Below are 13,303 nucleotides of genomic sequence, written 5' to 3'. Positions count from 1 at the left end.
TTCTGTCATTGACTTGATTTCTGATAGGAAAGTACCTGCTGCATTTGAGAGAAATGGGGCTAAATTATCAAAACAGTAAATTCTTCCGGATTTGTATCTTGAATTCATCCAGGAGGTCACTTCCTGTTCTGAAACTTTCAGTCTGATTTCTCCTTATTCTGAGATGAACATAAAGGTTGACTTCATTTTTCTCGACAGAATAGCACATCCACACGGACCTTAGTTGGTTCAGCGAGATGGTGGGACCCTGGGAGCAGATCACAGTGAGGGCGGCGGTAGAGGCAGGGAGCTGGCCCGCTGATGGCTGGCCGAGCACCTTCAGGACACGCCACCCTCCGCTGCTGACCGGGAGCTGCCCCTACTCCTCGTCTGAGCCACTCAGGAGGGCCTTCCGGTATGTGTGATCCGACCTCAGCTTCTGAATCCCAATGACTTCTCTGTCTTCCGGCCTCTTCACCCGCGTCAAGAAGCTGTAATGGGGACAGCAAGGGCAGATGGGTGAGCCCCCAAGTTGCCTTACTCCCTCACCCAGGGGTGCAGAGGCATTCACCGGCTCTCAGAGCATTCTGTCTCTTTCAAATACTACTTTTCTGACCGCTTAGACAGGACTCTGGGAGATGAAGGGCCTCAGGATCAGTAGTACTTACAGGTTAGTGTTGCAACTGAGACTGGACCTAGGTCTCCCCCCACCCCCAGTTTATCATTTCACAGACTGGGCAGTAGAACTAAAAGGAACCATGGCCTGCTTGCCTGCTGTTTAATGTGTGTGGAACTCTCTGGGTGAAGCATCTCTGCATTGGGTAGGGAAGTCAGCAACCAGGAGAGAACGAGGCATCTCTGACGACACAGAACTAGTAGGACCAGGTGCGTGGTGGTTAGACTTGGGCTCTGCCATTTCCTCCTGGGGTGACCTTGACCCAGTTACCCACTCTTGCGAAGCCTTGGTTTCCCCAGCTACAAACATCACGTGCATCCTTCACAGGGGGGCCGTGAAGTGAGGTGATTTATACACTAAGTGTAACCAGAGTGCCGGGGCACAGGCAGTGCCTGGCGCTCGGAGCTGCTCTCATGACCTGGAGACCAGTGCCGTAGTGAACGCCTGCTGCTGTGGCGTCTCACCTGAGGGTCACGTGTGCCTGCACCCAGCGCTTAGGTGATGGGCTCCAAGTGAACCAGCACAGAGTCCTGATGCAGAGCTGCTCCTGTCAAACCTCTGGCCTAAAACCCACCAGAACTGCCTTCCAAACCTGGGTCTGTCGGATCTCTGTGACCAGACAGGTCCTGTGTCTTCTCAGATTTCATCACCCTCGTGTGCAGGCATAGAGTACCTTGCACAGAAGTAGGTGTATGCCTGGCCCTCATCAAGTGGTGGGTGTCTGCACTGCTCATTTAGGAGAGGTGGTCACTGGAGGTAAGAACAGTGTGGGGTGATACATTTCCAGGACAGGGTTGGTTAGGAGGACACACTTGACAAGAGTCACCTCCTCTTGGACCTACCAGTAAACCAGTGAGTAGCTGGCGGCCACGATGCAGAGCGCGGCCAGGAAGTGCCAGGAGAAGCACATGGTGACGAACATGATGTTGTCGTGGCTGTTCTGGTCCCATTCAGGGCCTCCAAAAGGCGGGAACAGCACGAACCCAATCTGGTGGATTAAAAGAGGGGAGCCAGTCTTGCCGTTAGTTGGGCCCGTGAAGCCCCTGAGCCCACCAGAGTGTTTGCAGTTACCCAGACAGCTCACACCCCACCCCTCTGCTTGTGTTGAGTGGCCTCTGTGCAGGGAATTGCTCTCAGCTCTGGGTCCAGTGCAGCCTTGCTTAAAGTTTCAGGGCCCACGTTGCAGATGAGCAGTTTAGCAAGAGTCTGATAACAGTATTAGTAGCTCTGCTGGGAAGGTCGGTCAGGGACAGCCTCAGCCTCTCACTTGTTTATGCATCAGCAGGACGTGGACGGCTAAGGTGTCACAGGTCATGGGTGGGCAGAGAAGCGGGCCCTGAGCCCCTTTGCGTGGTGCGTCAGTGCTGCCTCTCCTGGCCTGCTCAGCACACCTGCTTCATCCTGGCTCGCACCAAGTGAGGGGCATGGGTTTACCTGCCAGAACCAGGTGGCCTGCAGGAGGAGGAGGCTGGTGCGGAAGAGTTCCAGCACGATGTTGTCCCGAAGGACTACTTCCACGGAGAGGCTGAGGGCGCCTCCGAATACAGCGTACAGCAGCAGGGAGTGGATGTGCTGGTCCAGCGGCGGCCGGTTGTGCACGTGGTAATAGAAGAGGAAGCCTGCGTGGAGCAGAGACCGTCAGGCCCGAGCAGCCCCTCCTGACCTCAGCCTCATTGGGAAATGTCTGCGTGAAAGCTGGATCTTCCAGCACTCAGGAAGCCAGTTCACGCAACGCTCGGGGGCAACTCTGATGCAGGGTATGTGTGTGTGTAAGTGTGTAAGCAGCACAGGATGAATCTTAACATCTCTTCACCGAGATGGTAGGGTACATCACAGGACGGTGAGGTGTTGCTGATGTGTGACAAGTCGTGTGTGTATACCTGAAATTCAGTTTTATCCTCTTTCAGCCTTTTATTCAGTTCTTCCTGCAGTACAGAAGCAGATGATAGGGTTGGATCACGACATGCTTGCACTTTCCCAGTTAACATGAGTTACACTAGGAACTGTGTCCTGGCTGCTGGTGGGCCTTCTGATGGAGCCAGACAGTGACTGTGCTGCATCAGGGTGAGGTGCAGAGCCCTTCTCCCCTAACCAGAGGGTTACCCCCTTGCCTGATGGTGTATGGAGGAGCCGCATGGGCAGGCAGGAGGAGCCCGTGCCCAGTGTGCTAAGTTGCTTCAGTCATGTCCAACTCTGCAACCCCATGGACTGTAGCCTGCCAGGCTCCTCCGTCCATGGGACTCTCCAGGCAAGAATACTGGAGTGGGTTGCCATTCCCTTCTCCAGGGGATCTTCCTGACCCAGGGATTGAACCTGTGTCCCTTGCATCTCCTGCATTAGCCAGCGGATTCTTTACCACTGACACCACCTGACTTCGGCTAAAAATCCCATACTTTCCTGCACTGCTTTATGGGTCTCTCATTTGTACCATCCAGGGCACAGGATCAGGTCCTGTGTAGGGTTTTCAAGTTCAGAGAGTGGGATTTTCTGGGGAAGGTAACTAAGTTCGCAATATTTCTGATCTTTTGTGCTCCAGTTCCTCTAAATCTCCATCCATACCACCTTGTTACCTTCATTGAAGGCAGCCAGAGCCATAACCAGTCTGTCCAGCCCCAGGGGGACGTGGCTGATAAGGTAGGTCAGCATGTCCACGACGCCCGAGACTGCGAAGAACAGGTACATGGTGCTGTGCTGCCAGTTCATGAGTTTTACCCAGTGGTCCTCGTGGTACAGGTGGAGGTGGGGCCCGTCAGGAACAAACTGCTCTGCCAGGATCCCTGCAGGGAAACGAGAATGGAGGTCAGGGAGGGGAGAGCCGCTCCAGGACCAACAGACGGCCGAGTGACCCCCAGGGACAGGTGGGGGTGGCCAAGGCCCCGTGGACCCATGTTGCTGCCTCGGATGCCACTGTTTCCGTGAAAGGTATTTGCCAAGGAATCTGCAGACACATGCCTCTGTTGTTCCTTAGAGGGACAGAGAGCAATAGGAATGCAGCCACACAGCTACAGTCCATGGGGTCGCAAAAGAGTCAGACACAACTTAGCAACTAAACAACCAACAGCAAAGGTGCTATCAGCCGTCAGCCTACCAAAGCCTGATACACAGTGGATGCTATGGTAGGATATTTAGCACCCAACTAAAAATTCTCCGTTACCCCTACCGGTGGAGACACTTGTTTCACAGGGGCCATGAGATGGCTTATGTGTTCTGGGTTTGATGCGAATTCCCTGAGTCAGATGACCCCCAGACCTTACCGATGACTGAAAATAAAGTTCTGATTGCAGCTTCAATGATCTCGAGACGCTGGTAGTGATGGATCAGTTGGCTGCTCTTCTCCTTTCGATAAAAGTACTTCAGTGGGTGTTTCACTGACCACCACAGTCCAACTATCAAGAAGAAGCTCCCGGGGAGCGCATGGCCCTTGAAGTTCGCCATCAAGTCCCAGGACACCTAAACAGTAAGGCAACAGTTGTTAGGTGGCTGAATGAAGACATAAATGGTTGTTTCTGTAGGAAACACGATCCATGACTGAGGCTTCTGAGTTGTAAGCTGTATTAAGAAAGAGCCCCTCCTTGTAGAACAAACCTGTGTTATGTCACTAAAGTCTTATCTGTTCAGTGAGTTAACAAGCCCAGGAGAATACACTTGCTCTGAGGCTTTTTTTTTTTTAAGTGAAACTGTTGGTTACCCAGTCACGTCTGACTCTTTGCGATCCCATGGACTACAGACCACCAGGCTCCTCTGTCTGTGGGATTTCCCAGGCAAAAATACTGGAGTGGGTAGCTGTTCCCTTCTCCAGGGGATCGTCCCAAACCCGGGGTCAAACCTGGGTCTCCAGTAATGCAGGCAAATTATTTACCATCTGAGTCACCAGGGAAGTCCAAGGCTTTAAAAGCATGGGTAAAATAAAAGGGTGGGGGGACTTCCCTCGTGGTCCAGTGGCAAAGACGCTGAGCTCCCAATGCAAGGGCTCAGGTTCCATCCCTGGTCAGGGAACTAGATCCCACATGGTGCAACTAAGAGTTTGCATGCCACATCTAGAAAATCAGTGCTGCAATTAAGATCCGGGGCAGCTAATTTTTTTTTTTCCTTTTTTAAATAGAAGGGAGGGAACAGAGGATGGGTAAATACTTCCTGATCTTAGAATAGAAAAGCCTTCCTAAACATAAGGGTAAAAGAGGGACTTCAAAAAGAGAAAGTCACCTGCATAAGCATCTTACATATAAAACAATGAGAAGGCAAACTGTTCAGGAAGACGTCTGCAGGAGCTGTGATATGGATATTCCGCTACAGAGCTGTTACACGTTAGTAAGGAAAAGACCACCGAAGAATGTGCAAAAGACACGGTGAGAATGTTAATTGATAATAAATCTCACTGTAAAGACATTCTGTTGAAAATACTGTTTTTTCACCTATTTTGAAAAATGAAGGATTTTTATGTACCACTCTTAAGTATAAGGTCATTCAAATCTGGTAAAATGACAAAGCCTGTCATTCAGCCAGAGATATGCAGAGAGCTTTATCGCAACTGTTCTGTAACTCATTTCTAGGGTTTTCCCTGTTAAATTCCTGGTTGGCCTGCTGCTCACCCAGCTGGGACTGTGACCGCAGGCTAGCAAAGCTGTGCGTTTATTTCCCCTGCTCACTGCCCAGCATTCATTCCCATGTTTAGCCCATGAAGCCAAACATTTCTTAGCCTGCCCCCATCACCATCAGGAGCTGTGTCTGTCCAGGCAGCCGAGTGACTTGTTTTCATGGCCAGCACCACCTTATTTAAAAGTCACGGACTGAGGGGGACTTCCTTTGCAAACCAGTGGTTAATATTTTGCTTGGAGTTTGATCTCTGGTCAGAGCACTAGGATCCCATATGCTATGTGGCAAAAAAAGTAAAACAGAAACAGTATTGTAACAAATTCAATAAAAGCTTAAAAAAAAATGGTCCACAAATATTAGTTAAGTCACGTGGACTGAGTGAGGGGGACCCCATTAGGGTGTAGCCAAAAGGCCATGGTCTCCCACCATTCTTACCTGAAGGTCTAAATCGTTTCTTAATAAACGCTGCTGTTGAGAGTCTAGCTGAGCTCTTCCATAATATCACTGCCTCGGCACCTTTTGTGTGGCAGGTGGCCTGCAGGGGCTTTGAACTGACACTAACCTCTTGTGAGCACACTCTTGAAACAGCTGCTGAGTCACAGTGATAAACAATCTGACGTCCCAGGGCCTTCCCCACAGTGTACCCCTTGGATGAGAAGCCTGCAAAGCGTACCCAAACCCTGCTCTTTGTGGTCTGAGTTGACCAGTTTGGCTTCCCTGGGAACCCTGAAGCAGTCCATCTGCGGACCTAGTAAGGGCGTGTGTCGCAGTCCTGCCCCTCTGCCCACAGCCTGCCCTCCACAATGTGCTCTTTCAGGTCCTGTGGGTGACCAGTTTTTCTATTTCAGTTCTGTTGTAGGCGTTTGTCAAACAGGCTCACCACGCGACATTCCAGGACCTTATTTAACAAGTACCTTAACAGTCACCACAGCTTTACCATTTATTGTCTACCTTGGCCAATTTCCAGTTCCTTGAAATAGGTGGTTTTGGTAACTTTGTCTAGTGGTATGCTTATTGTGGAGTGGGAGGGGGGCAGGGGCTGCAGAAAGGAATTGCCTGTCTATGCCATAACCGGAAGGCCCCCTTCTCATTCTTTATTAATCCTCTACTGGAAAACATTTTTCAAAATTTCCATTTTCATGTAATGTTTAACCCTGTCCCTCTCCAGATCAAGCCTGTGACACTCCTTTGCTTTCCTAATCAGGGTGCAGAAAGCCACCTTTTCAAATCCTCCTTGCCCTTCCCCATTTTTCTGAAAAGCGGAACCCTAAATGGGGACAGTTCTTGTCTGCTGGAGTGGTGCCCATCCAGTTTGTCCAGCCTCACCCTTCCCATCTACCTGTTTAAAAATTCACACCAATGGATCCTAGGACCTGCACCTTGTCTGGAGAAACCAGTTTTAACTTACTGTGTACTTCGTGGAAGGCCAAGTATCCTGACTTGACGGGAGAGGAGCAGGGGAAATTTCATTAACAAATCAGTAAGTTATTGCCAACAAAGACCCACTGTATATAGCATAGGGACCTCTGCTCAATATTATGTAACAACCTAAATGGGAAAAGAATTTGAAAAAGAATAGGACATGTTTATACATAAGCGAATCACTTTGCTGTATACCTGAAACAGTCACTGTGCTCCAATATAAAAAAAGCTTAAAAAACACAGATTAATAGGTGGTTGTTTAGTCATCCAGTCACATCCAACTCTTTTTGCAACTACATGGACTACAGCCTACCAGGCTCCTCTGTCCATTTGATTTCCCAGGCAGGACTACTGGAGTGGGTTGCCATGTCCTTCTCCAGGGGATTTCCCAGCCTGGGATTGAACACGTCTCCTGGATTGGCAGGCAGATTTTTTTTTTTTTCTAACTTCATTTTACTTTAACATACTGTATTGGTTTTGCAGGCAGATTCTTTACCACTGATCCACCGGGGAAGCCTAATAGGTTATTAGGTTAGCTACATTATAGATTGTCCAGAGAGATAAGATGGATCCAATCTTGAAAAAGAGGAAATGAAGTAATTTCAAACAGAACAGTAAAAATGTAGACTTCTAATAATTTGTACAATACTATTCAGATAGACTAAGTCCTTGAAAAGTCCAGCTTTAAAACAAATTCTGAAACATTAAATGGTAAACACTTAAGGGGTGAGGGTCCTTGAATACACAGAATCCTGTAAAATACTTCAGTCTAAGGAAAGGCTACAGATAAGAAAACATTAGAAAGTGGTTCCATAAAGATGGGTTTCCCTGATAGCTCAGTTGGTAAAGAATCTGTCTGTAATGCAGGAGACCTGGGTTCGATCCCTGGGTTGGGAAGGTCCCCTGGAGGAGGGAAAGGCTACCCACTCCAGTATTCTGGCCTGGAGAATTCCATGGACTCTAGTCCTTGGGGTGGCAAAAAGGTGGACATGACTGAGCAACTTTCACTTTCTTCCCACAAATTCCCTTGCTTTTAATATGTTTATTCTCTTTTGGTATCACACGAGATAAAATGGGAGTATGAAGGGAGGGTTAAATGTTTTGAAGGATAGTAGCTTTGAATTAAAGCTGGAAATCAAGCTCACTACTTTTCATGCGGAGATCACTGGAAAAGGAATTTCATGTCTTTCCTTATAGTCCTAGTTTTTAACTATCTCCCCCAATCTGTATTCTTTCTTTTTCATTGAAGGTAATTGACAGGTAGAAGTTGTCAAAAGAAAAGGAGGTGAGAGTGGGGAAGAGTAGGGAGCAAGGAAAGGAGAGTCCTAGGAGGCGGGGCAGTGGTGCAGAGGAAAGGAGAAGCCAGGGATAGCGCCATTTGCCTGTCAATACAGTGCCTTTTAAAACAAATCCAATCTTTCCCTCTATTGTAGATGGCGAAAGTAGGAATTGTGAAGGAAAAGGGTGTATGGACGTGAGTGAGAGGATCAGAAAAAGAAACAGAAAAAATGAATTTAATTTTCTTTCTCAAAATTAGCAGAATCAAGGACTTGGCATCCACAGCAAGGGGAGCATTAAAGCTAATTTCCTCAAATTTGTGATGACAGGATATAGATGCGTAGACTACCAGCTGTTACAGTCTGGACCTCTGCTTCATGGAATAGTCTTCACTGTGGAATGTTATGTGACCACTGTCAAGAATGAATTAGTGTTACGCCTGTTCTTCTGTAAGGCTTTCCATGAGGTTCTGTTGGCGGAGACACGAAAGATGGAAAAGACCACTTATAATACGATCTTATTTTATGTAGCAGTGAACATCCCAGGTATTTGTATACACATGTGTACAGGTACGTGGTTGCAGGAACAGGGAAAACAAAATGGAAGATAATTTGAGGGTATATCATGCTGTTCATTAAGCATTTCTGGCTGTCCCCTGGGCACCTGGTATGGCTGCTTTATTATTTTGCATATCTAGTTATCCCTGCTATTTGTTGAAAAGATTTTTCTTTCCCCCATTGAATTGTCTTGGTGCCCTTGTCTCCTCTTTATTCTTGAAAATGGATTTCATCAATCTTCAGGAGAGGGCTTTGCCTGCAGTAACGTCAAACTGCTGAAGAAGGGTAATTTAGTTACTGTGACACATATATTCACTATTTAATACAGTGCACAGTGTTTTGACAATAAAGGGAGGACTCCAGCCTGAGGGAAAGAGGAGGAAGGTTACAGAGGGAAGTATCACCGAAGCTTACTTGAAAAACAAGTATTGCATGTAGTGTGGATACAAAGGCTGAGAGGTGGTTGCAGCCAGGCATCCCTGTGGCTGAGTGATGTTGCCCAGCACGCCCTCTGTGCCCTACCATCACTACTGTCTTTACCAGAAAGACCAGATGTTACTCTCTTCCATGGGGTACATATGTGAGGGCGGGGGTGGGGGGGATGCATTAAGTCTTGAAATTGTCTCTATTGGCAATGGAAAAAAACAGTCTACTCAAAAGTCAAAGACCTTGGCTGAGTCCCCTAAACTCAACTGAATCTCAGTACAGCTCCTTCTAAAAAAGGACCTTAACATCTACCTCACAAGGATCTTGTGAGGATGAACCGAAAATGTCTAGGAGCTAACTAGAACAAGTGTGTAATAAGTGTCACTTTTGTCTCTTCCATGGTCCTCTAATTCCCATTCCCACGTTCAATGAGGGAGAAACCTAGTCCTCTCTCTTAGAACCAAGGCTACTGTCCTTTGCTTTGAGTGGCTGAGCCGGAGGTGGGGAAGTCACTGTGAACCTTTGTGTCACCTTGGAGATGGCAGTGGTTGGGTGTTTTGTTTTTTTTTTTTTTTTAATGGGAACAGGGGATGTGTTTGGTCAGTCGGGAATAGGTTATGGGAAAAATATAGCATATTCTTTTACTGCAGAGCATCTGAATCTGTCCTTCCCTGGAGAAACACTCATGATTTCTGGTCTGCATTTACTTTGGAATAGAACCAACAGTGCCTGACTCAGTTTTCTGTCACTTTGCTCACACCGCTCCCTGTTTAACCACTCCTGTGAGCTTCTTAAGTAATAGAATGCAGAAGAATCACAGGGTGTGGTGGTGAAAGTTCCAACAGGCTAATGGGACTGTGGCTTAGTCCTGAACTTCAGGCAAGGTGTATCCCTACTCTGTGCTAGCCTAAGAGACCTCAAGCACCTCTGAAGTCCATCACTTGTCTTCAGAATTTGACAGTTACTATACCTTTGTTATTTTCTCTGTGAGATGGGTTCTTAGAACAGCATGGTCAAAAGGAATAAGACCAGAATGAGTCTGAACCTTGTTCTGGCATGAATTCATTATGATATGGAACAAAATTACCATGAACAAGAGCTCAGTTAGGGACTTCCCTAGTGGTCTGGTGGTTAAGAATCTGCCTTCCAGTGCAGGGGACATGGGTTCTATCCCTGGTAAGGGAACTAAGATCCTGCATGCATGAACAACTAAGCCTGTGAGCCTCAACTGCTGAGCCTGCATGCTCTGGAGCCCAAGTGCCATAACTAGAGAAGCCCATTTGCCACAATGAAGAACCAGTACAGCTAAAAACAACAACAACAAAATGAGCTCAGTTACCTCCCAGCTCCATTTGATTCCGCAACAAAAGATGATCTCATTCCTCCTTTTTTTTTCTCCTTGACATGCACCTATGAAATACAAGACTTGGTGCATAAGAAAAGATCCCTACTAGCAAGGGGTCTATAATCTAGCAGGGAACTAGATACTTGTGAAAAGTTGAACGTCATGAGGTATACTGACAGTGATTGCTTGGGGACATAGAGTAACTCTCAACAGAGAGTTTGAGAAGCCTCCACAGAAGGGCTGGCATTGGAGCTGGACGTTTCTTGATTGTCTCTTCAAACTGTCGTGAAAATCAGGTGGTACTGGGATCTTGTCTTAAGGACTGAAGAACAAACCTGGGCTAAGTCCCACTATTTCTGAAGCTCTAATAAAGAACTTTAGCCTCTGAGTCAGAAGACTTGGGTCCAAATTTTGCTGTGAACTTACTCCACGATCTTGAGTAAGATACATAAGCTCTCAGGATCAGAATTTCTTTGTTTGATAAGAAATGGAATATTTCCTGCTGCTACTGAGTCCAAGCTTGCTCTGCTCACTACATAACAGGCCAATGAATTGGAGACAAGGTGTTGAGGCAAGGACTATGATTTTATTTGGAGAGCCAGGAGACTGAGAAGATGCAGACTATTGTCTCAAAATAACCATCTTATCCGGGTTTGGATGCTAGGCTCTTTTATAGATCAGAGATGGGGGGAGGTGAGGAAACAAAGTAAAAAGACCATTAATCTTGCAAATCCCTCCTAAATGGTAAGACTCAGGCAGAGAATGTGATAATTTCTCCCTTTCTGCCATCTATGGTGGACAGAGTCCTGAACAAAGTCACCTTTAACAGGCAGAGGGGCAGGATTCTCTGAGGCAGGCCATTATGCATGACTATGATAACAAAAGCAATGAAAAGCAGGTCAAATAAACAGTTCCAAACTGGAGTTAGAATTGATTTTTCCCTGAAACAATTTCCCACTGTCCAAGTTCATTCCAAAGTCTTTTGGAAAAGGGGGCAATGACTCTTCTAATTGCTATGTCGGATGGATCTTTTTCGGAGTGTCCACCACCAGTGCCAGTGTCCCAAATGTTGAACCTTGTCTTCCTTTGTTCCCCTTGAAAGTCCCTACTTTATTCCTATAGATTTGGAAATATTGAACTTCAAACCCAGGAGGCAGCATTTTAAGTTAAAGAATTGTGCTTTTCTAGGTGTGGGAAGATGCAAGAGTCAGGGCTCATTAAAATAGTTTCCTTGATAGTGTGTCAGCCATCTGGGGCCTGTGGTCCTGTATTCCTCAGGGTTCACCATAGGGAGTGGTCTCAGTCTGATGATCGCCAGATGGCAGGTATTCTGCCTCCTTGGGGCTTGCTGGCCCATGTTGGAGGGCTGCAACTGCTGATTGCACTTCTCAGGTCTGCCCCTCTTGGTTAGGAATTTGACCAATATTTGGGAGACATTTCATGATCAACTTTTATCCCATGGCGCTGGAAGACTCATCCCAGTTCAAGCAAAAATTCTTGATATGCCCATTGCTAAATTTTGGACCAGGCCCCATCAATAATTAAAGGTTCTCTGGATTCTAATTATAATCCAGAAGACATTTTCCCTTGCTGCTGCTTCCCATACCTAGAATCACACTATCACAATTATTTTATGTTATAAAAAGGATCTATTTTCTCAAGATGTTTAGCCATAGGCGTTTTGTCGGAGACCTGATTACACTTTGATTACTGTCAGAAACAACAATCTTACACGTTAGACAGGATGTAAGTAATACAGCTGATAACATTGACAATGACATAGTGCATAGGGAGACACGGTGCACAGCAAAGAACAAATTCAAACAGTGATCAGCATAACTAATTGTAATCCAGTCGCAATAATTGAGCAACCAAAGAAACCATAATTGATCTAATGAGCTGTCTGCAGTTTCATTGTACTGGCCACACATACTTGTGCATGGCTGAATCTTTGAGACAAGCATATGTTACTGGCAGGATCAACCAGTTAGGGGGGAAAAAAGGTAAATGTTTCAGTTCTGCTCACAAAAGGTAAAATTTACCAAGTTACTGTAAGTCACAATTAGTTTAAGGAGAAGGTTTTTCTTATACCTGGAAAATACAGATTTGAACCAGTAATTTTTAGATGGAAACCACAAAAATTATGACAGTATTTACCAGTTCACTCAGTCCTATCCTAGGTAACTAATCCTTTTGGTTAAGAGCTTTATGAAGCCATCAGGTTTCCCATTAGAATTCTTCAATTTCTTACTCAGTTCAGCACTATGGTCAGAAAGTCAGAAACTTGCATTTATGCAAAAGTTTTTGCAAAGGCATCACAGCGAAACCATAACTGTCTATAATAACAAAAGACTTAAGAACTCATGTTGAAGCCTGAGGACAGTGCAGTTGGCAAAGCAACCCAGTTACTGTTGTGACATGCAACCTTCAGATAACTAGAGTTATGATTGATAATATATTACCAGGACATATCAGAATTCCACACAGTATGTAGAATCCCTGTACCATTTACCACACTATATAACCTAAGAAGATGTATTACTCATTTGACAATACTTCCCATGTAATTTAATATATAAGTGAACCCAGTTAGTTTAATATCTCCCTTTGGGGTGTTTCAGGGGCTCTTTGAAGCATCCTAAAGTTAGCTAGAGGTCAAAAGAACTTTATTATAACTTGACTGGGGAAGTTTTGTCAAAAGAAACTTTAAAAAATTTAAAACACAATGGATCAAAGGTCATTGTGAAACAATAGTTATTTACTTAGCCAAAGTAACAAAGAGTTCGAAGGCAAATACAGAGCAAATCATGTAAAAGTAAAGAACTTAAAATTTGTTATAAATGTAGTTCAGCATCATCAGGAAACTTGTACCATGAGCAGGATTCTTTCCTCAGTGTCACTTTCCACAAACCTTTCTGTAGCCATCACTTGTTTTGCTCATCATTAGAGGTAACTTATTCACCTCTATCAAGATTGCCGGGAGAAATATCAATCACCTCAGATAGGCAGATGACACCACCCTTATGG

General features: G+C 45.9%; 1 protein-coding gene across 1 annotated transcript; it reads right to left on the bottom strand.

The window, feature by feature from the left end:
• Nucleotides 1–358: 358 nt before the first annotated feature.
• TMEM45B (transmembrane protein 45B) lies at nt 359–4,090 on the bottom strand. The gene is made up of 5 exons (XM_052662510.1): nt 3,910–4,090; nt 3,226–3,432; nt 2,090–2,274; nt 1,498–1,643; nt 359–470 (listed from the first exon to the last, which is right to left on the bottom strand). Exons 1-5 carry the CDS (start codon nt 4,088–4,090, stop codon nt 359–361), a joined length of 831 nt encoding a protein of 276 aa, XP_052518470.1.
• Between the last annotated feature and the right edge of the window lie 9,213 nt (nt 4,091–13,303).

This window comes from Budorcas taxicolor, chromosome 25 (assembly GCF_023091745.1).
Source record: "Budorcas taxicolor isolate Tak-1 chromosome 25, Takin1.1, whole genome shotgun sequence".
Taxonomy (NCBI): Eukaryota; Metazoa; Chordata; class Mammalia; order Artiodactyla; family Bovidae; genus Budorcas; species Budorcas taxicolor.
The sequence above is the reverse complement of the archived record's forward strand: the minus strand, read 5'-3'. Positions and strand labels throughout refer to the sequence as shown.

Coding starts and splice junctions, on each gene's coding strand:
- TMEM45B (XM_052662510.1), bottom strand. CDS start 4,090: ATGGCGAACTTCAAGGGCCATGCGCTCCCCGGGAGCTTCTTCTTGATA. Junction 2,275..3,225: donor TCTGGCTGCCTTCAATGAAG/GTAACAAGGTGG, acceptor TGCTCCACGCAG/GCTTCCTCTTCTATTACCAC. Junction 1,644..2,089: donor AGGCCACCTGGTTCTGGCAG/GTAAACCCATGC, acceptor TTAATCCACCAG/ATTGGGTTCGTGCTGTTCCC.